This window comes from Mesoplodon densirostris, chromosome 6 (assembly GCF_025265405.1).
Source record: "Mesoplodon densirostris isolate mMesDen1 chromosome 6, mMesDen1 primary haplotype, whole genome shotgun sequence".
Lineage (NCBI taxonomy): Eukaryota > Metazoa > Chordata > Mammalia > Artiodactyla > Ziphiidae > Mesoplodon > Mesoplodon densirostris.
The window spans coordinates 11,043,114-11,066,864 of record NC_082666.1 but is presented as its reverse complement, the minus strand read 5'-3'; the positions used below and the strand labels follow the sequence as shown (position 1 = coordinate 11,066,864).

The window sequence follows — 23,751 nt, the reverse complement described above, 5'->3', positions numbered from 1 at the left end:
TTTCTGGGGCAGTGGCCCGGCTTCCGGCCGCCTCAGGCCCTCCTGTCCTGGGAGCCCTCCTCCTCACCTGGCCTGGCACCTCCCCTCCCTCGGTCACGGGGCCCCTCACCCTGCCCTGCCCCTCCCTGAGCCTGTTGCCCCTGCTGTGGCCCTTCACCTGCAGAGCCTGGCTGGGCGCTGTCCCCAGCAGGCGGGACAGGCAGGGCAGGGCAGTAGAAAGACCCTGGGCCCAGAGTCAGATACACCTGCTGGATGACCTTGGACGGGTCCCTGTTCCTCAGTTTCCCTGTCTGTAATGCACCCAGCACAGTGCCTGGGGCCTGGTAGCAGCTCAGTTTCTCTGGCCTTTCCCACTCTCTAGCCACCTCTGGGTTTTGAGGGGAACAGAGGCCTTGCCAGGGTCTGGCCTGGGAGGCCACTGGCCAGCAGACCCTGAGTCCCTAGGGTCCCCAGCCTCAGGGGCCAAGCAACACCACCAGGGCCGTGGTGCCGGCGTTATTTACGATGGATGGTGAAGCGGGGAGCTGCTGCCGCCCCAGAACCCACCAGAGACTCTGTGCCTTCCTGCTAAATGTCACACACACCAATAGGACGTGACATTTAGAAAGTCACGGCTCACAGCCGTGCACGTCCTCACTTAAATGCTCTAATGAGGATTAGCTTAACATCATGGCATAAATAACACCCCAGCCCGGCCCACCGCAGAGGTCTGGGGTGGCCCGGGAGGGATGGGGGTCCTGTGCTGGGGGGTCTGTGCCAGGAGCCTGGGGCAGATCACACATGAGGCCTCCTCCGAGAATGGAGCTTCTTGGGGCTGTAGTGCCAGGCCAGGGGCTTTCCGCTGTGACTGTCCCAGTGTTGGAGGTGCCCACATCCAATCCCAGCTCTGCTGCCCCTGCTGGGTGACCCTGGGCAAGTTCCTGAACCTCTCTGACCTTGATCCTTCATCAGGTGGCTACTGGTGTCCTTAGAAGTGGGTTAAGAACTTGGGTTTCCTGAGTGGAAGGCCTGGCGTTGAGCTGTTGTGACTCTGCCCCTTACTAGCTCCCATGTGGCCCTCAGTTTCCTCATCGGTGAGATGGGTGCAGTCATCCCTGTGTGGGGCCCAGCACAGACACTGCATGTGACATGTGCCTAGCAGAGGTTAGCTCGGGTCCCGCGTTCTACCCCGTGCCCCATCCCAGGCTGGGAGTGTGACCTGGGTCCCCGTCTTCCCTGTGCCAGCTCAGCTGCCCTGACAAAGGGGCCAAGGCTTCTCCCCTGGCTGCTTTGGAAAAAGATGCTTGCTCTGAAGTGAACAAAAACCTGGTTCCAAGGTATGGGTGTGTGAGTCGTGCCCCCCGACCCACACAGGCCTGGCTCACAGGAGGTCCCCTAGAGGGATGCTGATCTGAGCAGTGGACGAGGGCATGTTCCCAGTTTACTTCTTCCAGGACCTTTGGTTACTTACAGCTCCCTCAGTGCAGCCTGGGTGGCTTTTGGTTTTTTGGTTTGTTTTTTTTCTGGAGCATTATGTATGATTTTCCAGGCAACAAAGTAGGTTTTGCCTGTTGAAACTGAGGGGGTCCATTTGAGAAGGTCAAGCCCACTTCCTTGAGGTTCTTGCCGTGCTTGTTAATGGTTGTGCATGCTGAGGTTTGCTCACTCCAAGCAGGGGAGCTGTGATTTAACCACCAAGCATGTCTTGGGTGGCCCCATCCTGGGCCAGACCAGGGCCGGGGCAGAGAGTCCACACCAGTCACTCCTGCAAGGAAGTCCCTGTCGGGCAGTGGGAGGAGATGGATGCGTGTCAGATTCCAGGGAAAGGGTGATTGAGGGTAGCCTTCAAAATGTGGTCCGGGGGGACTTCCCTGGTGGTCCAGTGGGTAAGACTTCGCGCTCCCAATGCAGGGGGCTCAGGTTCAATCCTTGGTCAGGAAACTAGATCCCATATGCATGCCGCAGCGAAGATTCTGCATGCCACAACTAAGACCCGGCACAGCCTAAATAAATAAATACTTAAAAAAAAAAAAAAAAAAAAAAAGATGTGGTCTAGGCATTCCTTCAGCAAAGCCATCCAGGGCATCTGCTTTGGGTAAGGTCTGCCCTGCCCTCAGGGAGCCCGATGCTGGTGCTGGCGGCGGACAGATGACCACTGGGGATAGGACGGGGCCAGTACCCTACAGCTGCCCTCCCTCTCGGCCCATCACCCAGGCCTGTCTATGTGTCTGTCTACCCCCACTGCAGTATTTCAAGAAGCAGAAGCGGCTCATTCCCGAGAGGACAGTGTGGAAGTACTTTGTGCAGCTGTGCAGCGCCGTGGAACACATGCACTCCCGCCGGGTGATGCACCGAGGTACGTGCCGGCCCGCCGGGGCCTCGGGTCCCAGAGCCAGCAGGGAGGCTGGACCCCAGGACGCAGCTTTCCCCTCGGCTCTGGGCTCCTCAAGGGACAGCCATGTGGAAGTTGGGCCACTTTGTATTCCCCATCCGGTGGGTGTCCAGCATCTCACCTGTCCTTATGGGGTCAGAGAATGGGCGTGTGAGGCCCCAGGCTCAAATGTACACCCGTGCCTCGTGGCTCTTGCCCCTGTCAGGGCCCCCCCCCCCCATGGTGGGAGCACCAAATACCATGTAGTTACATGGACCCCAAGGACAGGGACCATGCTCGGCACATACTCTCCAGCCCCCAACTCCAGCCTGGAGCCAGCACAGAGGGGTCGCAGCAAGGGTTGGGTGGAGAGACTGGGAGGGAGGTGACCGAGTCATGGCCAGTTCCAGTGTTGCCACCAGCTCTGCCTGGGAGGGCAAGGAAAGCATCCTGGAAAAGGGAACTTTAATATGGGCTTTGAAGCCTTAGTAGGAGTTGGCTGGGCAGAGGAGGTAAGTGTTTCTGAAAGTTGACATCATCCTGAACTGTGAGGAAGGAGCCTGCTGGAAGGAGTCACGTAGATGACTTCACTGATTCCTCCATACATTCATTCCACCTGCATTTATCAGTGTCTGCTGTATGCGAGGCACTGCCCTAGTCACTGGGGAACAGCACAGGTTACCTCCCTGAGCGCCTCCTTCATCTGTTACACACATTTTCTCAGAGTGCCTGCTCTAGCTGTAAAAGAGGAAACGAGCACAAAAATCCCTGCCCTCCTAGACCTCACAGCAGCCCTGTGACGTAGTGAAGTTAGACCCATTTCACAGATGAGGAAACTGAGGCTACGTTTCTCAAGGTCCACAGCTGGGCAGAGGCAGGGCTGGGGCCTCGCCCTGAGGGAGCAGGACTGGCGACTGAGCCCCCATCACCTGAAGGGCCCTTCCCTCCACCCACCCCCAGGCCTCCTCCTCCGTCCTGCCCCTCCCCAGCCATCCCCACCTCTGATCCCACACCAACCCCTGTCCTTCCCCTGCAGACATCAAGCCTGCCAACGTGTTCATTACAGCCACGGGCATCGTGAAGCTCGGTGACCTCGGCCTGGGCCGCTTCTTCAGCTCCGAGACCACCGCGGCCCACTCCCTAGGTAAGGGGCCCGTCCACGCCCAACCCCCCGCAGGGTCTGGATGACGTGGGGCGATGCGGACCCTGTCCCCGTGGTGCCTTTAGTTGGTTAGCGCAGCAAAATGCCTTGTTGAACCCCAGACATTCTTCTTTAGAACAGTGACCAGAGGGGAGTAAACCAAGGCCCCGAGGAGCCCGGGACGGGGCTCCCCTGCATCCTCTCGCGCTCACGCTCTAGGGGGTGGGGAGATGTGGCTCTGTGGTCGCACTGGCAGCCACTCCGTCTTGCTCGTTGCTGCGTGGTATCCCATCGTGTGTGAGTGTGTGCGTCTGGTTGTTTTGAAACCCTCGTCCCCATCTGACCCTGGAGGACCCCTGGCCCGGCCTCCTTAGCAGCTGGTGCGTCGTGGTTCTTGTGTTAGGTCAGAATGAAAGGATGTTCAAGGACCCGCCAACCCATGAGTTCTCAACACTTCATTCACCCACGCAGGCTGTTCCTCCTGCTGGGGGACATTTGGGCTCTTCCCGTTTTGGGCTTTTAAACAGGCAGTTTCAAAGCTGTGGCGGCCAAGTGTTCCCCCGGTAGAGGTGACTTTCTAGCTGAGCGGTGTGGAGTGAATAGGAGCTGGCGGGGCATTGGGGAAGGGATGAGGTGATCAGGGTCGAGGGACCTTGGGTGGCAAGGAAGGTGGGCGGGGCCTTGAATGCTAAGCTCAGTGGGCAGGCACCATCCCAGGAGTGCCGGAGCGCTGAGGGCTGGACGCCGGAAGAGACTTGGAGGTCACATGTGTGTTTTGGGTCACATGTGTGTTTTGGGTCACGTTAAGCACTGCCCAGCTTCGGAATCCAGATACGTGAGTGAATGCAAAACTTGGACCCATGGAGAATTTTACATTTAATTAGAATGACATTGAATTAGAAACCAGCAAAGTCCCCAGTGGAACACAGAAGTAGGGTCCCCTATGTGCTATGACCAGGGCCATGGGGGAACGTTTCATGATGGGGAGGGGTGTAGGGGCACCTCCCCTTTCCCTGAGCAATTCCTGGCTCTTTGGGGTGGCGTTTGAGGGGACGGCGCCTGAGGCTCACCTCCCTGTGCGCTGCCGCGTCCACAGGCCTGGCCCCTTGAAAGCCACTCTGTTCTGCACTCATCTGCCCTGCGCTCCATGGCCCAGCCAGTGCATCTCGTGTCTCCCTGTCCCCGAGAGCCTGGGGCATGCCGGGAGACACACAGCGTCTTCTGGTGACAACGGAGGTGCTTTCTGGAAGACACACTTTCCTGGTGGAAACTGTCACTGTTCATACAGGTCCTGATGGCTGGAGGCTCTCAGGGTGTAGCACACAATCTGTAGAAACACGCTAACTCAGAGAGCAGCTCCCAGCTGGGAATGTGTGTGTGTGTGTGTGTGCGTGCGTGCGCGCGCGTGCGTGCGTGCATCTGGTTGTTTTGAAACCCTCGTCCCCATCTGACCCTGGAGGACCCCTGGCCTGGCCTCCTTAGCAGCTGGCCTGTCATGGCTCTTCTGTTAGGTCAGAATGAAAGGATGTTCAAGGACCCGCCAACCCGTGAGTTTGTGACGCTTCATTCATGCCTCAAACAGATGTGAGGGTTTGTGGGATCCTTCCTTTGTGCTGACGAGGAATCTAAAACCCAAGGAGCTTGAGTGATTCTTCTGAGTCGTGTGGCACCAGAGTCAGGACCCAAATGCAGGCCTCCCGGCGCAGGGCCCATGCTTCTTCCAGGGGACCAGGCTCAGGGGTCCTGGAAGGATCTCCCTCGGGAACTCGGCCACCAACTCCCCGTTCCTGGGAGGAAACTGTGTCTTTCCCGCTCCCCTCAGACCCTTCTCTTTGGGAAAGTCAGTGTGTCTTGTCAGTTAGGGACCGTTTACTCCTCTGGGTTAAGAGCTTCAAAAAGGCCAGAAATTCAAGGGGAACCGTCAAAGAGCAGAGTTAAAGCCACTGCCTCCTGTCCCCTGTCAGTCAGGCCCCAGCCCTCCTCCGTCCCGCTGGGGAAGAGACTGCGGCAGTCGTCAGAGCTGGTTAAGATCACATCATTAGGAACGGGCAGAAATTGGGGCTCGTCCGACAGTGTGAGTTTATTGACTTGGACTGGTGCACTTATTATATTAATGAGAAGGAATTGGAACTTGGGAAAAGGCCGCCCGGGTAAGCCTGGCTCTTCTCGAGGCCTCTGAGTGGCTGACGGGCCGCGTGGTGGGTGGAAGGGGCCCTCCTGGGGCCGTTTGCCCACCGAGCTGAGGGGCACGGGCTCGGCAAGGCCCTGCTGCCAGAGCCGAGAACCGAGGGCCAGGCCCCATGACGGCCACAGCGCAGAGCCACAGCCCAGGGCCCGAGGTCTCCAGGACACAGGAGAAAGAGCCCCTTTCCATAGCGAGGTTCTGCACACAGCTAAGTCTTGTGCACACGTTTGGTGGTGCAGGAGATTGAACTAATTGCAGTTGCGTCGTGACGCGGGAAGGATTTGGGGGGCGGAGGCTCCTCCAGACCCTGTGCGTGGGTAGGAATTATGCTTCCGTTGCGCCTCTGCGCACCTACTATGTGGGGATGCCCTGGTGGCAGCCACCTTGTCTCCGGAGGCTGCTGACCCACGTCGGGGCTTATGCACATCCCATCTCCTCCTGCCTCCTCCTCCCCCAGCCCCCTCCCCACGTCTGTATTTGCTAACACGAGACTGGCATGAAAGGGCATTAGTCATGCCATGGCCGGGCTGACAGGTGCGGTACCCAGCGGTGGCAGAGCGGCTGCTTCGGTGTCAGGAATAGGAGCCGTAATTAGAGCGCGGAACAGAATAAGCGTCAGACGAATTACCAGGCAGCAGATCATATTTGTCAGGAAGGATCGCATACATAAAAATTAAGTGACAGTACACGCCGGCATAATGAAAGAAAAATGAAAGATTTGCCTACACACAGCTCACAAGCTACAAGCAAGAGTCTCGCTCCAAGCAACGGCAGCAGCTGCAAGACAAATTGTGGGGCTGGGAGAGCAAGGCCCTTCCCGCTCCGCAGAGGAGAGAGGGCGGCCTCGGGCTGGGATCAGGGGTGGGAGGTAAGGCAGGCTCACACCCAGGCCGGTGCAGGGCTCCACACTGCCTCTCGGGGGGATGGGGGAACAGGCCCGGTTGGGGGCAACCCCTGTCAGGTACCTGCGGTCAGGGCATGCTGGCTTTCCCAGGCTGTTGAGCCCCGGCTTGGCCGTGGGGCACAAATCCCTCCTTCTCCCTTCCCTGAGCTGAACGCCCTGGCCCTGGGCTGGGACTGACACACGAGGTTATGGGGACATGAGAGGATGCAGCCTTCCCTGCTCTCAGGGGGCTGCCAGACTGGTGGGGAGACCGACAGTCCCAGGGTGGTGTTGGGTGAGGGCAGGCGGAACCGTCTTCTGCGGGCCCACTGTGTGCAGGCACAGTGCTGGGCTCTGTGACTCGGCTGTGCTTGAGGAGCCCGGGGTCCACTGGGGGCCTGGAGCTGCCTCACCCCGTCCCAGGGCTGCCCTTTACTTCCGTTTTCTATGGTCACTGAACTCGCCGAGGAGGTGGGTTAACAAAGAAGACAAGGCTTAAAGGATGTTTGAAAAACATGTTGCTTCTTAAAACGTTATCCCCATAAGGCTTGTATCTTCATTTGACAGATGACGGAACTGAGGCTCAGAGAGGTGCTACCACATCCCTGTGGTCCCTGGGGAGGCAGGGACTGGAGCCCTTGCAGGGTCAGCAGCTCTCCACAGCACCAGCCGGGAAGTGGGCTTGGGGCCCAGTGAGCTGTCTGGGTAGGGAACACTGACAGCGCCATGGGGGGAAGCCTACCCAACCTCATAGCTGTGGGCCGTGGGGGACCTGGGGCTTGTCCTGGGCCACAGGGAAGGAGGATTGAGCCTCTCCTGTCACGACAGCGCCCCCGTGAGTGCGCCCACGGCCAGGCGCCCCGGGGGTCCCATCAGTGTGGGCTCAGAGCGTCATGCAGATGTGTCCCTGGCGACCTCCTCCTTCGTCCTGGCAGCCCAGGACACTTGGGAACAACTGGCCAGAAAACCTGCTTCAGTAGGTGGAGCCCAGGTTCTAAGTGCTGACACCTGGCGGGGGGAGATCTCCTGTGGCTGGTGAGTGGCTCCTGGCTTGTCTGCCACATCCCTGGCATTTTCAGGGACACAAACCATTAGAACAAGATGAGCTGGTGGCAGGGAGGGAAGGGAAGGGCTCAAGGGGACGGCCAGTGAGGAATCGACCCGGGCCTAGGATGCAAACCACAGCTTGTTCATTCACTCACTCAGAGGTTTGGGCAGCTCACCCGGACGGCCCCTGCCCTCTGGAGCTTACAGCCTTGGGGGGAATCCATTTAGCGTCTTCACCACCAGCGAAGCACTGTTCTAATAGTCATGTCCCAGGTGGTACCTTGTTTAGTGCTCCAGCCGCCCTGGGGGTGGGAATCATCACAGCCGGTTAACAGGGGGAGGAATTCCAGGTGCAGTGAGGCAAGCACCTTTGTGATGCCAGGTGGGTGGTGCTCCAGCCAGAGCCACGTGGTGGGCGAGGCATGGCCATGCCAGGGTTTCCGTCCGAAGCTCCCTGAGCCACCTTGGATGAGCCCCTGATACCTGGAAAACACAGGGTCCTGCGTAGAATCGCAGAATCGTGCTACCTGACTCACATCTGTTAGAGGTGTTCCATGTGGGAACTAAAAATAGGCAGATATAACAATCTGGAATCAAGTCAACGCTGATAAAAGTGCAATGTCTTTTCAACATCACTGCTTCTCCAGAGGGCCAAGTGTAGCCTGGCATGGGATCAGCTGGTAATTAATTTAAGGAGAACTTGATAACAAGTGGTGGCACAGGTGAGCCTGTAGGGGTGTGCATGTGCGTGTGTGTGTGTTGCTGCCCAGAGATCCAGCGTTGGGAGGAGTGGGGAGAGTTTGGAGAGGCCTCGAATGCCAGGCTGAGGACCCGGCTTTTCTCTCTTGAGGGATGGAGGAGCCAGTCGGCTTTAGGGACAGGGACATGGCCCCTGCCTTGGGGTGTAGGACGGGTGGGAATGTGCAGGACAGCAGGGGGCTAAGCCGCCAGTCGTCCAGATGAGGTGGAGCTGCTAGGGCAGCGGCCAGAGGGCCAGATGGGAGGGGAGCCCCCTCAGGATGTGAGGCCTGATTGGTGTTGGGGGCAGCGGGGAGGGAGTTTCATAGGCCGGGGTCTCGTGCAGCACAGAGGAGGAATCTGGCCCTCACCTGCTCCTTCGTTCTGCCCTCTTGGCCACCCCCAGCCCTCCTTTCCTCAGTCCACTCCCCTCACCGCCCCCTCCACCCCCCGGGGTCTGTGGTAGCAGCAGAGCCTCCCCAGAGCCCTTCTGCCTGCCTGTCTGTGTGCCAGGAGGTTGAACTATCCCCATTTTCCAGAGAGGGAGACCGAGGCTCCGAAGTGTGGCAGAGAGGACCCCAAGGACCATGAGTTCACCCCGTGTTCCACCGGTGGGGAGACGAGGCTGAGACAGCGGTTCAGTTCTCTGCTCACCAGTGGTTGCAGTGGGTTCAGACCTGGCTGGGGTGCAGCTCCTTTGCCGTCAGGATGGTACCCAGGCCTCCCGGCCCGCCCAGCGGATGCATGTCAGCACCCACACCCCGTTTCCTAGCCATTTTCAAAACCACCATTCGGGGAAGAAGCGCAGCCCACAGAGGCAGCCTCCCCTTCCTGTGAAATCTTTGCCTTTTTCATATCTAATGAACATGTTTCAAACACCGTGAGCATTTCAAAACACGGCAGAGTTTGTTTTGACAGGAGTGGCGCATCTTGGGAAGCGGGGCCCTTTAATCAGCCTCTGCTTTGAGGTCCCGAGTTCTCCTCTGATATCTGCCCGGTTTGAAATCTGGGAGTTCCAGGTGAAGACGAGGGGAAGGTCAGGGTTCGTTAGGCTCCTCTTTCATATGCAGAGCTCCATCCCCGGAGGGGAGGCTGGGGGCGGGGCTGGGAGCCTGCAGGTCTGACGGGGGAGACGCTGGAAGGGGATTTGAGACCCTGGCTGTGTTCGCTCTTCGTCTGAGCATCTCCGTGGGACTGTGCTGCTGCTTTGCCGGCTGGAAGGGCCCACGGGGGCACCCCCCCACCCCACCCCCGGGCAGGACAGGGAGCCGGGCCTTCAGGGCCACTGTCTGTGGAGGCTCCATCCCGTGCCAGCTTCTGCCTCTCTCCCCCAGAATCACCGCTCCCCCGGGGTTCAGGGTCACATCCTCCAGGGTCCGCTGCAAGCCTGGAACTTCTTTGAAGTCTCTCATTTTTCTCTTTAAAACTCATGCAGGTTGTGCATTATCCTTTATAATGTTTGAGCACTTCCTGTTGGTATAAAAATCGGGTTTTACAGGCTTATTCCCGGGGAAAGCTGGCAAAACAGGACGAGGTGCTGTGTTCGCCCCCTGCAGCTTTGTACGCCTCTAGCACAAGCTGAGAACCGGTTCTCTGATGAGCCAGAGCACAGACCAAGGGGGAGCAGCCCCTCCCCTGGGTCAGGGGACAAGAGAAGCTGCCCAGAGGCAGGACCATGAGGGCCCAGTGGCCGGCCAAACTTCCCTCAGTTAATGCTTCATGAATTCATTTGTTCCACGGATGTTTCTGCGCATCTGAAAGGAGGGCAGGTCGGGGAGGCTTTGCACAGCCCCTATCAGGTTGTAACACATATCAGACACTCCGGGAGCTTGTGGGAGATGCAGGTGTCCAAGTTCCAGCCCAGGAGGTTCTGGTTCCACAGGCCTGGGGTTGGGCTGGGGGTTCAGGTTTTTAACAACTTCTTCCAGGTGATTTGGCTGCAGCCACTGATCAGTCCAGTCTTTCCTTGCTCAGCTGGCTCCTTCTGGACACTTGCTGGGCCAGGCAACTCACCACCTCCTGATGGACCCCCTCCTGGGAGGGCCCAGCACAGCGTCAAGGCTCAGTTAACATTGAATACAGATGGGTGGGTGGATGGATGGATGGACAGACGATGGATTGATGATGGATGGATGGATGGATGGATGGATGGATGGATGGATGGATGGATGGATGGAATGGCGTATGCAGCACTGGCATCTTAGAAGAAAGTACAAATCACATTTGGGCGTTTGCCTTTCCCCCCTTAACACCAGTGGAAACTGGGGTACAAGCAGAAGGAGCAATGAGAGGTAGAAGGTTGGGGTGGAGAGCGGAGGGAAGGGGTGGTGAAGCCCCCGACCTTTCTCTCCCTGGTGCCCCCAGGCTTTTACCCCAAGCAGGGCTGAGGCAGGGATCTGGAGGCCCAGCAGAGGGACAGGGGAACAAACCAAATGTCCAGACCTCACCAAGCAGCTAGCTCTCTGTGGCCAGGGGAGGGGGCAGTTTAACTTGACCTTGAGGAACTCACCAGGAGGCAGAGGCACAGAGCCGGGGTTGGAGCAGGGGGGACAGCTGCTCAGAGACTTCATTTTCGGATGGGCCTGGCCAAGGCAGCCCTAAACCAAAGCCTGGCCACTCATCTAGAATGAGCAGAGGATAAGACTGAGGGTGGTGAGAGGTGTCAGGGCCAGCCCACACTCCCAGCCTGGCCAGGTCGGGGGCAGGGGCTGGCCAGGGGTCTTAAGGATGTGGTGCAGCCAGACGGTGGGCCTCTGACCTCTGCCCCTCCCCCGCTGTCTCTGCACCCCATCAGCCCCCTGCGGTTGTTCTCTGCAGGAGACTGTTCTCACCTCGTAGGCACGTCCCCCCACAGCACCCTGAGTGCTAGAAACACTTATAGTTTGGTCTGAGGTTCCCGCTGTTAAGTGAGAACTGTTTGGATTTCATTCTGGGGTTTGGCTGTGACAAGCCATCCATTTCACACTTGCCCGTTCATTTTCATTTTGCTCCCTTGTGGCTGAAATATACAAGGGGTTGCTACTGGAAGTCGCAGTTTGCTTATAGAATCCCACATGGGTTCATGTGGTGACTGACAGCTCTTTCTGCTGAATAGCAATTAGCCCCCTGATTTCAGCCATAAAGTATGCATATAGGATGACACAGTTCGCAAAACATGTATTTAAGTGATGTCTGCTCTCCTGGGATTATTGCCATCAAAGGATGCTTGGTACCCTGATAAAGCACTAATCAGGTAGTCCCTCTTGGGCAGACATCAGTTGAGTAAATAGTGTGTTAGACTACAAGAAAAAAAGTGTTAACTCTGATACATACTATCTGATAACATGCAGATGGGTTCATTGATTCAGTGAGTAGATGCTTAGAAGGTGCCTGCTATGACCCAGCCCTGGGCAGGGCACTGGGACGCTTTGGTAACAAGGTCCTGCCGCCAGCATGTTCATGCCAGGAGCGTGGGTTTCCAACACTGTTCACAGCCTCTACAAGTCAGGCGTGATAGAATTTCTCACCCATCTCCAATGAGATGAGAAAAGCAAGAAGATGATAAAGTTTTCAAACAGCTAAACTTTTTCAATGTGAAGTATTGTCCTTGATCTTGAGATGGAGTCTCTATTTGGGTTGGCCAAAAAGTTCGTTTGGGTTTTCTGTAAGATCTTATGGAAAAACCCAAACAAACTTTTTGGCCAACCCAAATACTTGTTCTAGTGTTAAACTGAGTAGTAGTGACACAAAATGGTAGTTGGGATTTTGTGTTTTATTTAAACACCTTTACTTGGCAAACATAAGTTGCTCTGAAACATCTTTGGCCCATGACAGCCTGAAGTCTGGGCCCCTGGTTTGGGGCACCCGTCACTTTCCTAGTCTAGCTCATCAAAAGGCTTCTTCCCCGGGCTTCCCTGGTGGCGCAGTGGTTGGGAGTCCGCCTGCTGATGCAGGGGACATGGGTTGGTGCCCTGGTCTGGGGGGATCCCACGTGCCGCAGAGCGGCTGGGCCCGTGGGCCATGGCCACTGAGCCTGCGCGTCCAGAGCCTGTGTTCCGCAGCGGGAGAGTCCACAGCAGTGAGAGGCCCGCATACTGCAAAAAAAAAAAAAAAAAAAAAAAGCCCTCTTCCCCTCCCAGGGTCCCCTGTGTTCCCACATGTGGCGCTGGACATCCCTCCTTCCTAGGGTCATCAGCCCACATCTCAGGCTCAGCCTCCGCCACGCTGGACTCCAGCTCCCTTCACAGACTCTGGCCAAAATAGCAGCAGCCACTGTCACATTCACATGGTGACTCCAGGCCAGTGAAAATGTCCTCTGTGTAGCAACCTTTAAAATCTGGTCCTAAAGCCTCCAGAACAGTCATCCTCCAAATGGACTGATATCAGAATCTCAGGTTACAAATCTGTGGTTACAAATCCAGATTCCTTGGCCCCTCCTCGGCCATGCCAATTCAGCCCCTCTGCTGCAGCTTGCACGCCTCTGGTGATGGGGAGCTCACCACCTGTCAGGAAATCCTCCCATCTTTGCCCAGCTCCAGATATTCAAGTGTGATTCCTCTGCTTTTTAATTGAGACATGATATACATACAGTAAAGCTCTCTCAAGCCCTTTCCCGATCACTTCCCCCATAAAGTAATTTTTCCTGTTTTTGATAAAAATGAAATCAAATAGTGGGTGCTCTTTTGTGCCTGGCTACTTTCCCTCAACATTGTGTCTGTGCAGTTGATCCATTTTGTAGCACGTACCTGAGATTTGCTCTTGTTCGTTGCTGTTTAGTATTCCATTGTGTGAACAGACCACATTATCAGTTTATATCTTCTACTGGTGATTACCATTTGTTTCCAGCTTCTGGCTATTACGAATAGAGCCACTCTGCACGTTTTTGATCATGTCTCTTGATGGACAGAGCGCTCATTTCTCTTGGGCGTGTACCTAGGAGTGGAATTGCTGGGTTGTAGTGTAGGCAGTGTTCAGCTGTAGTAGATGCTGTCAGATGGTTTTCCAGAGTGATCATGCCATTTTATGGCCCCGTCAGCAATGCGTGAGGGTTCCAGTTGCTCCGCACGTCACCACCTTGGTTTATCTCAGTCTTTTTTTTTTTTTTTTTTTTTGTGGTATGCGGGCCTCTCACTGCTGTGGCCTCTCCCGTTGTGGAGCACAGGCTCCGGACGCACAGGCTCAGCGGCCATGGCTCACGGGCCCAGCCGCTCCGCGGCATATGGGATCCTCCCGGACTGGGGCACGAACCCGTGTCCCCTGCATCGGCAGGCGGACTCTCAACCACTGTGCCACCAGGGAAGCCCTATCTCAGTCTTTTTAACTTTAACCGTTCAGGTGGGTAGGTGGTAGGTAGTACCTCACTGTGCTATTAATTTGCATTGCCCTGATGAGTAATGAGAAACACAATATCGTTTCATGTGCTTATTGGCCATTTGGATATTCTCCTTTGTGAAATACCCCTTCAAGTCTTTTGCTAATTTGAGGGAGGGGGATGTTTGTCTTTTGTATATTGATTTATAGAAGTTTTAATATATATTCTGTATATGAGGCCATTGTTGGGTATATGTTTTGAGACGATTTTCTCCCACTCTGTGGCTTGCACTTTTAACTCTCTGAATGTTTTTTTGGTGAACTGAAGTTCCTAATTTTAATGAAGTCCAGTTAATCAATCTTTTCTTTAATGGTTAGTATCTTTTCTATTCTGGCTAAGAAATCTCAGGCAACCCCAAGTCTGGACCTGCTGATTGGTGCTAGCAGCCAAGGGTGGTGGCTAAGAGTTCAGTTTCTGGAGCCTGAAGATCTGTGTTTGAACCTCAGTCCTGCCACTTTTTGGAGCCTTGGTTTCCCCATCTGTAAAATGGGCTCACACACACACCATGGTTGGTCCACATTCACAGTGGTTGTTTTCACTGTTGAGAGCCTTATCTGGACTCTTCTGGGATTCAAACAGTCACCTTAGAGGATATTTTGGTCCGTTGCTTCCCAGAGCCTGGCCACTGTGTCCCACTCCCCCTGGGCAGTTGGCAGAAACACCAGTCTTGAGCCGCTCAGCCCCCAGACCGATTGTCAGGTCTGGGTGGGTCCCTATCTCCAGGGGCTTTTAGGGCCCTCCCAGCGTGGGAAGCTCCAGTCTGTCCCAGCCCTCTCATTTGACAGAGGAGGGGACAGGAAGAGAGGGCGAGGGGGCTGCCCAGGACCCTGGTGAGGCTGAGGCCAGGCCTCTCCCCAGCCCTCACCCTCCCCACCTCTCCCTCCTGTGCTGCCCCTGCACAGAGGATAAGCACCCATCCTTTTGCTGTGTTTCAGTGGGGACACCATACTACATGTCACCAGAGAGGATCCATGAGAACGGCTACAACTTCAAGTCTGACATCTGGTCTCTGGGCTGTTTGCTGTACGAGGTGAGTGTCTGGCCTGCAGCTCAGTGGCATTTGGTGGGGCATGCGTGGTGGGCATCCAGCTGGGGCAGGGCTGGTACCATCTGGGTCCTGTCCTTCACCCCACTCGGTCCAATGTCTCCCTGATTAGCAGTGTCAGGCTGGAAGAGGTTAGAGGGGTGGTCACTTGCAGGCTAGGTGCCACTCACCCTTGGGATGCTCGTATCTGGGAAGGGAGATGGACTAGAACCAGACGGAGAGTCCAGTGTCTGCTTGCTGATGGAAGGAGCACAGGCAGGGGGGTCTGGTTGCCCCGGGTTCCCTGGTAACCAGGGTGATTCTGTTCACTATTTGGCTGGTGGAGAATTCGAGATGCAGGGCCTCTGCTCAGAGCCCCTTTGAGGGGAAGGCCCGGTTGTGAGGATCCACCAGCAACTTCAGTGGCCCCTCCAGGAGCTCCCAGCAGGGATGCCCAAGCTCGGCCTGTTGGAAGACCTGGCGCTGTATTTTCATTACCCGGCACACCCCGTGGAGGCGCTCAGCAGGCTGCCTGGGCTCTGCAGGATTTACTTATTTTTATATGGGAGCTCAGCTCTGAGCACAGAGCTGAAGGAATCAGGATCCCCAGTGGGGGGCCTTCTTACAGCAGCCTCAGCCTGAGGAGGCTGAGACCAGCAAGAAAGTGGGCCAGGGGACAGGTTCAGCTGTGCTTTGTATGGAATCCTGCCTTGGAATTCTGGCTTGAGCCAGAGAATGGTCTGGATTCCCCCTACCTCGTGGGGAAGCAGGGCTGCAGACTGCTTGGCAACTAGCCTCTGGGTTCAACCTTCACTCCCGGAAGAGCTCGGGAGATACTGGTGATGAGATGGATGTCCGAGGCCCTGACAGGGCCAGGGTCAAAGGCAGTCGCTGTCCACTGAGTCAGAATCCCCTTCTCCTTCTGACATCTTAAATCACACACCAGTTTCCCTGAGCCCTCCCAGCGGGGGCAAGTCGCCACACACTCCCATTTCCCCGGATATGTGTCATCCCAGTAACACCAGGCAGGAAAAGTTCTGCATTTGAGGAGCAGTGCTGAGAGCCGCGGCTTTGGCAGCTCTAACGAGGCCCCAGACAGCAATTCTTCCTCTCCTTCAACCAGTCAGAGGTGGGTGGTCGCCGGTAGAGGAGATCTCGCCGTCGGGGTAACCATTCTAATCCCAGTGTCTCAAGGAGCCCCAGAGGTTCCTTCACAGCCCAGTGCTCTGATCTGGGTGGAAGGCCCGCGGCCGGCAGCTGGAGGGCAGCAGGCGGGGACGCTGCTTCGGCTACAATCTGCATTTATGGATGCAGAAGCCACTGAGAGGCAGAGAGGGCTCCTCTGGCATGGCTCGCTGCTGACCCTGTTCAGAGAGCTTTGCTGAAACACTGTGGGGAAGGTGCCAGGAAGGATGGAGAGATTCTCTGAAGGGAACGGCAGATACGGGGCTCATGCCTTGACGTTCTGGGGCCCTTTTGGAGTCCCACACAGCAAGTTTTGTGCAAATCAGATCAGGCTGGCTTGTTGAAAGGATCACCCAGTCCCTCTCCCAGGTCAGACACGTGAAAAACCAGAGCCCGTGTTAGTAGGGCCGACATCCTTTCTACTCTGAACAGACACGCTTTCCAGGAAAATCCATCTTAATCCTCCTGCCGTGACATGAAGGGCACTACGTCACCCCGAATGACTGCCCGGAAGCCTCAGCTGCTCTCTACTGTAGCAACAGATGTCCTTTTGAAACTGCCCAATTAACCCTTTGCACCCGAGGTTCTCATTTTAATTATTGGAAATACATCACCCAAGTGCTGCCATTTTGCATGCTGGATGGTAAAGCCAGTTCAGTCGGGCTGCCTGAGCCCACAGAGGGCAGAGCCTCTGCATACTCATCCTGCCCGGCCAAGTGCCAGGGCCACTCCCTGCAGCCTTCCTGCAGGGGTGGGTTTCACAGTCCAGGCGGGTTCCCAGCCCTCCTCAGAGGGGCCCAAGCCCCTGGTCAGGGGGAGGAGACACCCATGTGAAAGCAGTCAGTCAGGGCCCAGGTACCTGGCCCACAGGTGCTGCCCGGGGCAGACTCCTGACCTGGGTCAGAGGAAACCCCCAAGTCTCCAGGCCACACGGCCTCTCCCAAGGCCATCTGGAAGCCCAAGGACACTGCCTGGGCTCTGAAGAGCCCTGTGCTCTTCTGAAGGAGGCAAGTCCTGCTCTTGCTCTTGGGATCACCTGACCTGTCCACAGGGGTGAACAGAGCGTGGGGCAGACCAGGAAACTAAAGCTGATGGGCTACCACGGGTTCTCCGAGCCCAGAGACAGGGTTCGCCCACCCACCTCCCGGAGCCTGAAGGGGAGTGAGGATTCCTCAGGTGTCCCACAGGCCCCGGCTGTGGAGTCTGTGCCGAGTGGCCCTGGCAGCCCGGCTCCTTGAAGGGAACCAGGGCCAAACGGACAGGCGGGCACAATTACCCAACGGCACTTCATTAGCAGGAGGTGTCGGGCCATCACTTGGAGGCAGGCAGCAGTGAGCGGGAGTGACAGGCAGCGCTTGAATCCCATTACGGAGTCATCAGCAGCTGGGGCTGGTGGGCGCCGTGCTGGGCGGCCTCACGGGCAGCCCACGGCTCCTGTGTGCCCGTTGAAGACACCCCCCCGTTGTGCTCTGAATGGTGGGGTGGGAAGTCCGGGTAGTTCCCTGACTGGGTGAGAACCCGTTGGGGCCTCCACGGTCCCCCAGCAGGGGGCCTGCTTTCGGGATGGAGCCAGATGATGTCCGCTCAGGTCGTGATGCCTCCTATGCCAGCCAAGCCTCACCACAGCCCTGCAGGTGGAGCTGCGTCCATTTTAGATGAGGCAACCAGAGGCCAGGCGTGCGCCTGCTCACGGCTGGCCCTCAGGACTCAGCTGCCCCTTCTTCACTGACTTTAGTTTTGTCACTGAAACTTTTGTCCCGTTTAATTTGCTTATATAACAAGAATCGTGTAAAAACTGCCGCTTTCTGTTGAACCCCAGCTTCCTCAGGACATGGGGGAGTCTTGCTGGACAGCCGCTGCGGTGAGGACCCGGAAGCACCCCCCCCCCCATCTGGAGCGGCCCCTTTTGCCCTGGACCTCAAGACTGAAAACTCATCTCTCATCCCCCTCTCCTTGCAGATGGCAGCTCTTCAGAGCCCCTTCTATGGAGATAAAATGAACCTCTTCTCCCTCTGCCAGAAGATTGAGCAGTGTGACTACCCGCCTCTCCCTGGAGAACATTACTCTGAGAAGGTGAGTTTGCTGCCGCCAGGGCTGGGCCTGGTGAGCTCCAGGCGACCCGCAGGGCTCGAGGAGGGGCAGCTCCAAGATCCCAGGGCTGTGGGGCTGAGCTTGGGTTCACTTAACAGAGCCGAGAAGGAAGATTTCTGGGGAAGTGACTCAGAAGGGGAAACAAGCAGACTGATTTTACCGGAGGTCTCAGGGACCTCAGTGTGGGCCCCCCGACAGGGCTGCAGGCCACCCACTGGCAGGAACCAGCAGGAGCTGCCCCGTCAGCACCCTCCTGCCCGTTTGGCTCCCAACCCAGCGCTCGAGTGGGAGGCTCGCTGCTGCGGGGCCCGGAGACGGGCTCCCGGCGTCCAGCAACAGGAGCCAGATGCAGCGGGTGGCAGGGCCTGGCCGGCCCCACACCACTGCTGGCGGCCACTCTGCTCCCATGACAGGGAACCAAAGCAAGAAGCCTGGTCTCCTTGTCACCACAGACCTAGGTCAGACCCCTTGGCCTTTTATTTGCAACACTTTACACTGAGAGCAGGACAGCCTGACAGGTCTGGCCATCAGGCTGTGACAGGTGAGGTTGTGGGAGAGCATCATCGGCCTCAGTTCCCTCATCTTGGAAACAGGCCTAATATTTTGCCTTCACGGATAAAAAGTAAGGATGAGATGACAGGCTTACAGCACAGCGTGGTTTAAGAGTGTAAACAGATGCATAGGTTTACACACTCCCCTCACTATTCTTGGGCAAGTCACTGAACTCTCAGTTTCCTCATCTGTAAAATGGGATAATCCTGGAATCTACCTCACTAGATTAAGGATTAAGGCAATGCATTTACAACCATCATCATCTGGCTGTAGCACAGGGCCTGGCTCAGAGTAAATGCTCAATATGGGTTATTTTTTTTTCAAGGTCAATGCTAGTGGCTGTGATTGGGAGTCTGAGTCCTCCATGGGCCCACCCTGCAGGACCACAGGCCACTGCCTCATAATAATAACAACTCATATTTATGATTTACTGTGTTGAATCCCCCCCTACCCCACCCCACTAATGCCATTTTACCAGGAAGGAAACTGAGATACAGACTGGTTAAGTAACTTGCCCAAGTCACGTAACTTGCTCGTGGTGAAGGCAGGGTCTGACCCAGATGGCCTGCACCTAGCCACTGCGCTATCCTGTTTCTTGAGGGCACCCGCCCCTCTTCTATAGCCAGTCGTCCAGCCAGAGTGAGGAGCCGTCCATGCTGCTCACTTCACAATCCTGAAAGCTCTGGAAGGAGCAGTCCTTGCCCACCAGGGCCCTGGGTCTGGGCCGGCCAAGCTGTAGCAACCAGGTGCCCCAGTGTGCGCTAACCCTGTATCCTGGCAGGCCAGCTAGAAAGGTCATCAGCCACCCTTCTCCTGGCACCCTCTGCTCCCAGTGCCATGCCTGCGGCTCTGCGGACTCCCAGCAGCCAGAGTGAGGGTCAGGAGTGCACATTCCTATGGAGTTCTTATGAGTACCTTTGGAGGAAGTACTTACGCTCCGGAGTGGAAGTTGGCAGTTAAGGAAAAACTAGTTAGAGCTCTTCACCAAGTTAATAGTTGCATTTGGTTTTTCCTCCCCATCTTTTGTTTGAATTTGGAATTTTGTTTGTTGGAATTTGTTAGGAAGCTTGGAGCCATGCCACTTGGAGCAAATGACAACTTCTCTGTGCCTCAGTTTCCCCATCTATAAATGGGAACCATAACCTCTGCCTCATGGCTATGAAGCTGAAATGAATGAATCCACATAAAGCCCTCAGCCCTCTTCCCTCCCAAGTCAGTCCTTCAGCGTCCAGAGCTCCTAATCCCCAGAGCACCTGGCTTTCACCGGTTATGTGCAACTTCTGGAGGTGCTAATTCTTAGCACTGGAGCTCCTTGGCACACCTCACTTTTGAAGTTATATGTCCCCTTAGAAATGGAAATAAGACACTTTCTCTTCTGAACTTTTCAAACATGCACTTATTGCCAACTGTGTGGTTTACAAATGAGCAATTTGGGTCAGAGACTTTACCTTAATGTGGTTTTCTTGGGCAATTTAACCTGTCAGAGGCCAACCACAGCTACCTTCCCCTGAATACTGTAAGGTTCTGAAGAGTATGGTCTCATCGTGGGCAACCTCAGACTCCAGGAGTGTCCAAGCCGGCTGCAGGCGCAGCTGCATCTGCCCAGGGGCTTCCCAGTGTTTATAAAGCAGTGAAATCCCCAGAAAGGCAGCAGGCAGTTTGGAGTGACTCCTGGGGGAGGAACCCCAGGCCCCTGAGCCTACAACACCTCAGGAGTGAAACAGGGAGTGTGCACCGTAGCCCGGGCCTCCGCATGACCCTCGTGTCCACCCCAGACTTGCTGACCATGGCCGCAGAGTCCCCATGAGCCCCCTTAGTCAGGATCTCCCCTCTCCCTGCTGCGGCCCTGGCCAGCCCCTCCAGCAGCAGGTATTTAAATGAAAAAATTGCAGTGAGCCCAGTGATGCAAGTTAAGATGTAGGCTTTTTAAGGTCATTATTTTAATTACCATTAAAATAATTGGCACTCTGGCTATCAGAAGAATGGAGGTGATCAGAGGAGCAAGGTGCCCCTCCCCCACCCCGAGGCAGGAGCAGCCTTCAGTGTCTGTATAATTAAAAGCTCCGTCTTTCATGAGCACAATAAAGAGGCCAGGGGGTAGGCAGACTGCAGCTCTGCTGCATGTTAATACGTTTATTATGATCAATAAGCCCTTGCCTTGAGTTTTGTCCTCTGGTTTGGGCATCTGCATGACTGACAGCAGACACACACACTGTACACACAGATTTAGCCAGTAGTGTATGTAGGCAGCTGAAAGTTCAAAATTATTTGGAGGTACTACTCGGGGTCTCCAAGCATGGCCTCTGGGGCCAGACAGGCCTGGTGCTGGTCCTGCTCTCCCCAGGTGACTGTGACTACTCGCCCACCACTCACCTGTCCTGAGCGCCATTCCTCATCTTCTAGTTGCCCTGAGGGTTCATGAGTTAATGCAGAGCCTCCACAAGGCTGCTTACGAACAATACGTATCATTCTCTCCCTTGCAGTTACGAGAATTGGTCAGTATGTGCATCCACCCCGACCCCAACCAGAGACCCGACATCAGCTACGTGCACCAGGTTGCCAAACAGATGCACGTGTGGACTTCGAGCACCTGAGCGTGGATGCAGCGCGCCTTCTCAGAAGCCACACCGCTCTGCCTTACCTGAGTCTTCTCTCCAAAGTGGCCACCTGGTAGCCGAGACCAACTAAGACAAGAGGGTTCATTCAGCAGGTTCCCCAAAGAGGGGCCGGGCTTTACAGCAGATGCTGAATACAGGGCTGCTGGGGGGAGGGGCACTGGTCACGTGTTACTGGTGGTCAAATTTGAAAGTCCTTTCTTTAAACTGTTGTGAACGGTCTCAGCTGGGTTGTTAACAAGGGTGGATGGTTCAGTGAGCCACTGAGGCACCTCTTATATCTGGACTGTAATGTGAATCTTTCGGATAATTCCTTCAGTGACCTGTCAAGGTTTGAACTAACAGGAGAATCCAGGAGACTGTGTGATTTGTAGTGAGCCTTTTAAAATGGTTAGTAGTAAGTTTGGTTTAGCTCTTAGAATCTTTTCAAACAATCAAGCTGTGTGCTTATTAATTTACTCTGTTGTAAGGGGAGAAAGTGGAAATAATTTTTTAAGTAGAGTGGAGATCTTCCTAATATTTTTATCTACGTTTATAACTTGATGGATGACGATGAGGCGAACCCAGCATCTGGTACAGAGGCAACAAGTATTTGAAGCCATGAGTGTTTTCTGTGCAGCCCGGCTCAGCCATCCTCTCCCGAACACCTGCTAGTACTAGGCACCTCACCTGCTTGAATGCTGGCAGTTCATTTAATGATCAGTGTTAAGTGTTTTCCTCCATGAGAAGGAAGCACAGGATACGAAAACTACGCGGGCTTTGCCCTCAGGCTATTCTCTGTACACGTTCTGGTTCTGCACCTTCCTAGCATGACCCTGGGCAAGTTTCTTAGCCTCTCTGAGCCTGTTGCCTCATCTGTAAAATGGGACTAATAACATCTACCTTCAGGGTTGCTGACAGAATCTGAAATAAAATAATGTAAGTAAGTTACCTTGCAGTACATTGCAGATGATCCAAAAATGGTAGCCACTCACCCCTTCACAAAGCTGAAGTCCATGGACCATGTAAGTCAAGAGTTAATGTACAACTGTATTATTTGTAGGAAACCAGAAATGTGTTCATTTATTTCTTGTTCCCAAATAGGATTAACTGTGAAGACTAATTTATAAATGTGAACTTAAGGAAAACTCAAGCTCTGAAGGAAATAGTTTGAATTTTGTTTTTACACTCAAGTTAATCCTCAAATGGTCTAAGTTGTCACCCACAACTTAGTGACAGTTCAGCCCTCCAGAAAGAGTACATGCCTGTCCGCCCCACTGGTGTCCTGGTCAGGAGCTCTGACCAGGCCTCCCTGGGGATAAAGAATTTGGGCTGGGCCACTGCGCTGTTTCCACGTGTGAACTCTGTTCTACTGTAACACTGTCGGGTTTGAGAAATTTTCTTCAGATGCAGCCTCTGCTTTGTACTCATTCTCCATGGTTGAAATAAAATGGGGTAAGAGGGGTTCCTTCTGTGAATGAGCACGATTCATGGGTAATTTTAAAAACAGCTTCACACCACAGCACGATTTCTAGAGCCTCCTTTAAAAACACAATTTCTCAGGGCCCAGACATTCTAAGTAATCTGGGAATTTTTTTAAGCTCCCCAGATAATTTTGATAAATCGTCAGCCAAGTTGCTATCCTAAATAATTCCATTTTTCTCCCCACCCACTCCTGGCAGTTTAACGAGGGAGGCTGGCCCAAGAGTGGGCTCACTCTGGAAGACCATGGCACCAGGCCTCTTTCTCTTGTCCCCCCAGCCATGCTCTCTCTGGGGGACAGTCAGGCACTCACCACTGAAAGTTCTTCTGATTCCAGACAGATTTTTTGCAAATAGTCTGCTTACGGCTCAGAATCCCTACTGTGTGTGTCTCCCTTGGCAGTATCAGCGTTGGACACAGATGAACTTGCTTTCTGCAGGCCATCCACTTTCGACACCATGAGAACAATTCTGCCTACTACTCGGACCCTCTGGAGGTATACAATTTCAACCATTCACCAGGCTTGAGTGTCTGAGAAACGATCATATCCTAATTATTACAGATAGTAAGGCCCAAAGCATTCTTTTGACTTTGTGAAACTGGCCAAAGTGGAGTTCACCCAGGTTCATGCAGCTATAGCAAAGCAAAACTGTCCACCTACCTGCTTTTTCTTGGTACTCAGAAGTGATCATCTCTATTTCTTTCCTACTTGGCTGCTGGGGTAAAAGGCTGTGCTGCACTCATCCTAAAAAAACAAAAACAAAAACCTGGGACTACCCTGAACAAAGAGATAGTAAGTTAGCACAAGGGCTGCATATAATACATGTTCAACTGAAGAATCAGAGCAACCCAGTCTGACTTCCTGCAACAAAAATGAGGCCTCTTCCCTGGTGGCGCAGTGGTTGGGAGTCCGCCTGCCGATGCAGGGGATGCGGGTTCGTGCCCCGGTCTGGGAGGATCCCATGTGCCGCGGAGTGGCTGGGCCCGTGAGCCATGGCCGCTGGGCCTGCGTGTCCGGGGCCTGTGCTCCGCGGTGGGAGAGGCCACAGCAGTGAGAGGCCCACATACCGCAAAAATAAAAAAAAATAAAAAATAAAAAAAAATAAAAAAAATGAGGCCTCGTCTGTTT

At 54.9% G+C, this 23,751-nt stretch overlaps 1 protein-coding gene across 1 annotated transcript in view; it reads left to right on the top strand.

The window, feature by feature from the left end:
- NEK6 (NIMA related kinase 6) overlaps nucleotides 1-22,604 on the top strand; it is an 83,391-nt gene extending 60,787 nt beyond the window's left edge. The window contains exons 6-10 of the mRNA XM_060101061.1: nucleotides 2,227-2,335; nucleotides 3,387-3,494; nucleotides 14,630-14,724; nucleotides 17,863-17,976; nucleotides 21,030-22,604. Of these exons, the coding sequence (XP_059957044.1) occupies nucleotides 2,227-2,335; nucleotides 3,387-3,494; nucleotides 14,630-14,724; nucleotides 17,863-17,976; nucleotides 21,030-21,140 (537 nt within the window). The 3' untranslated portion in view covers nucleotides 21,141-22,604. The remainder of the gene's footprint in view (nucleotides 1-2,226; nucleotides 2,336-3,386; nucleotides 3,495-14,629; nucleotides 14,725-17,862; nucleotides 17,977-21,029) is intronic.
- The last annotated feature ends 1,147 nt before the right edge of the window (nucleotides 22,605-23,751 follow it).